General features: G+C 46.3%; 1 protein-coding gene across 1 annotated transcript in view; it reads right to left on the reverse strand.

Moving 5' to 3' along the window:
- Positions 1–1,991: 1,991 nt before the first annotated feature.
- The window catches only part of LOC104983422 (zinc finger and SCAN domain-containing protein 5B-like), a 5,599-nt gene continuing 3,866 nt past the window's right edge, over positions 1,992–3,724 (reverse strand). The window contains exons 3-4 of the mRNA XM_010832866.1: positions 3,009–3,162; positions 1,992–2,638 (exon numbers count right to left, since the gene is read on the reverse strand). Of these exons, the coding sequence (XP_010831168.1) occupies positions 1,992–2,638; positions 3,009–3,162 (801 nt within the window). The remainder of the gene's footprint in view (positions 2,639–3,008; positions 3,163–3,724) is intronic.

The following is a 3,724-nucleotide window of genomic DNA, read 5'->3' on the forward strand; positions in this document are numbered from 1 at the left end:
GAGTTGCCAGTCCAGGTTCAATGCACGATACTGGATGCTTGGGGCTAGTGCACTGGGATGACCCAGAGGGATGGTATGGGGAGGGAGGAGGGAGGAGGGTTCAGGATGGGGAACACATGTATACCTGTGGTGGATTCATTTTGATATTTGGCAAAACTAATACAATTTGTAAAGTTTAAAAATAAAATAAAATTAAAAAAAATTTAAAAACTACTAATAAATATATATGTAGTTTTTAAATGACCATAGGGTTGCCACTCAGAAACCCTTGAAGAAAACCAGCCACCTCACAGCAACATGTGTGGAAACAGTCTTCTCCCCTTCAGAAGAGTTCCATTAACCGTTGTTAATGTGGGGTTAGAGGAAGATCTCCTGTCATAAGGTCTCCCAGCTAATGTGAGATGAACAGAAAGCAAGACCTTTCTGAAACCCACCCATGAGTCCTGATTTCTAGGCATTCTCCTTGGATGTGCCCACTCATCGCTTACCCCTTCCAGGTCTCTTGCCTTCAGCCTCCTCAGGTCAGGCACTGGCTCTCAAAGTGTGTCTGGAGCTGAAATGTCTGTATTTATAGGGAGTTTGTATTTATAGTGAAACACCAGGGGTTTCTGGCCATAACCTCATCATCCCAGTGATTGGAAAAAGGGCATAGAGGGAACCACTTGGGATAATCTGGGTAGATTCCATTTCCTGTGGAGACTCCAACAGGTAGAACCATTAAAGAGGCCACCATATTGGTTTGCCATAAACTTTCTCTAATGTATTTTATTTAATTTAGACTTCATGGATGGCATTTCTTGGGGAAAAAGATTGCTTTTCCTGATCTAATGAATTTTTTCTCTCTGTTTGAAGACTGTGAGGCAGTGCAATAAGTGTAATCCAATGGTTGTAATCAAATTGGGTTACCTAATCTTGTTTCTTTTCTCAGGAAATAATTCATCAAAGACTCTTGTCTAAAATCAGTTAATGAGGTCAACTGTAAGAAGCCATTTCAGAGAGGCATCACAGAAACCAGAGGTTGTACACCAGTAGAGAAAAAGAGGAGAAGGCAATGGCACCCCACTCCAGTACTCTGGCCTGGAAATCCCATGGATGCAGGAGCCTGGTGGGCTACAGTCCATGGGGTCTCTAGGGTCGGACACGACTGAGCGACTTCACTTTCACTTTTCCCTTTCATGCATTGGAGAAAGAAATGGCAACCCACTCCAGTGTTCTTGCCTGGAGAACCCCAGGGACGGGGGAGCCTGGTGGGCTTCCCTCTATGGGGTAGCACAATGTCAGACATGACTGGAGTGACTTAGCCGCAGTTAGCAGCAGCAGGGGAAAAGAATGACACTTATCAATTTAAGAAGCCTTCTTTATCTAAATACCTAAGGACGCAGTATCCAAATTAGTACAAAGGGAACATATCTCAACATAATAATGGCCACATAGACAAAACCATGGCTATCACCTACCTGTAGCAAAGTCTTAGAAGAGAAAACACACAGCTCTCTGATAGAAATGTGTTTGCTTATTTGAAATTTAAATTTCACTGTTGATCCTGTATTTAATCTAGCTGTCCTGCTAGGAGCATCCTATTTTACAAGGATATCACTCCTGACAAGCAGGCAATCAGCAGTAGCCTCACTCTGATGATGAGGTACTGAGAACCAGTGAGACACTGCTTCATTGGAAGAACAAGAACAACATGAAGAGAAAACATGTAAGAAAACCAGAGTCTATTTCATAAGGCAATTCTCCTCCAATTGAAAATAGACAAATGAAAAAGAAAACTATAGTCTATAGCAAAGTAGAAAACAAAATCCAAAGGAAAAATAAGTAATCACTCAAGTATCCTAATTCACGCGAGTGGAACCCCACTGGGTTCCACGATCCTCCTAAGCCCCTCCCCTGTCATCCACACTTTGTATCACACAGGTGACAAATCATTCTAAATTTTCTCATTAGAACAGAAAAGACCTGAACCTGAGAGCAGGGTCCTGAGCCAGTCATCTGGAATGGATTTTCCGTTGGCGTTTGAAAGTCCCCAGCTGACGGAAGGCTCTGTGACACTCGGGGCACACGTAGGGCTTGAGCCCAGAGTGGGTGCATTGGTGAACACTGAGGTTCCCTCGGTGGCCGAAAGCTCTGTCACAGTGCTCACAGCGGAAAGGCTTCTCCTGGGTGTGAGTCCTCTTGTGACCACGCAGCGTGGAGTTGTGGGTGAATCTCTTGAAGCAGATATCACAGCTGTAGGGCTTCTCACCAGTGTTGATCCGCTGGTGAACCCGCAGGTCTGAAGGCTGTATGAACCCTCTGGCACAGATGTCGCATTGAAAGGGCCTCTCCCCTGTGTGTGTCCTCTGGTGCAAGATAAGCTGAGATTGATAAGGAAAGCTCTTTTTGCAGACGCTGCATTCAGAGGGTGCCCGTCCCGGGGTTTCTGCTCCCTCAGGAAGACTGGTGGGTCCCACGGTGCCAAATGCACCAACGGAATGGGACCCAAACTGTCCTGAGAACTCTCCTTGGTCCAAACACAAGGCTGCTTCTTGACCCACGTCTTGGCAAGTGGGAGTGCTGTCCCGCTTCCTTTTGACATGTCTGTGATTCTTCAGAGGACCTCGTCTGGATCCACTCGGAGTGGAAACATCTCCCTCTGGAACACAAGAGGAAAGGGTTCAGAGCCACATTTGAAGTATCACTTCCTTCCTGGGGACTCTCCCCTCTCTCTGCCCTCCCAGAATCTGCTGAAAGAAGACATTCAGCACCATATTTATCAAGGAGCATTTTCCATGGTGCCGACCTCATTGGAACCATCCCTAATTTGGCTACAGACTTCCCAGCATACAAACTACCTAAGAGTCTAGCTAATGAAACACTCTGAAACATTGACGATGGAGAAGGTTGGCATTGGAGAAGCAACTCCTACCCCACAACACCAAGGGATGGAAATGCTCAGTACCCCTTCCTGGACATCAGTGGAGGCAGTCAGTACCTCCTGTGGTCTCCAAATTTTTAATATTCACCATGATCCTGCAGAAGTTCAGGCTCTTGAGCCGAAAGGGTTCTTGTCACTCCTGTGTCTTTCACCAGGTCCTTCTCCAAGTTCTCCTTGGAGGGCGTCTGACCCTCCAGTTCACCTGTATCAGGAATGGTCTCCAGTGGGAGAGCTTTCTGGCCCTAACAAGGGGAAACCAAGCAGAGTCAATCCCACTGCCTTAGCCCACGGCAAGCTCTGTCTCCTCTTTGCCCACCCGCCTCATACCCTGATCTCACACTCCAGCTTTCTGAATATCAGTTTGGGGGATATGCCCTGACTGCTTCCCATCACCCTGATTGGCAATCCTCTTCTGATTCCCATGTCTGTCCTTGATCTATACCGACCACCTCTGGCAAACAAGTCCAGACTTCACAGCTGACACTGCCAATTATCTATGTACATATCTCTCCACCTCATCTCACATTCTCCAGGCCCTGAATCTGAAAGCAGAGGATTCTGGCTCTAGGGCTCCTGACTTCACCACTTGTTGGTACCCTGCCTGGATTTCCCTTCGTCATGGAAGGTGGCCTGGGGCATAATAAGATGATAAGCAGTATAGCTGTTATACTGTATAGCTCTATTCTACACTATATAGCTCTATTCACGAGAAATCAGTAGCATCTCCTCCCCCGATTCACATTTCAAAAAATCCACTCTCTCCAGACATACTCCAAAATCTGAGGGGGAAAATGATTCCAACAG

Source organism: Bison bison, unplaced genomic scaffold, assembly GCF_000754665.1.
Source record: "Bison bison bison isolate TAMUID 2011002044 unplaced genomic scaffold, Bison_UMD1.0 scf7180017862566, whole genome shotgun sequence".
NCBI lineage: Eukaryota > Metazoa > Chordata > Mammalia > Artiodactyla > Bovidae > Bison > Bison bison.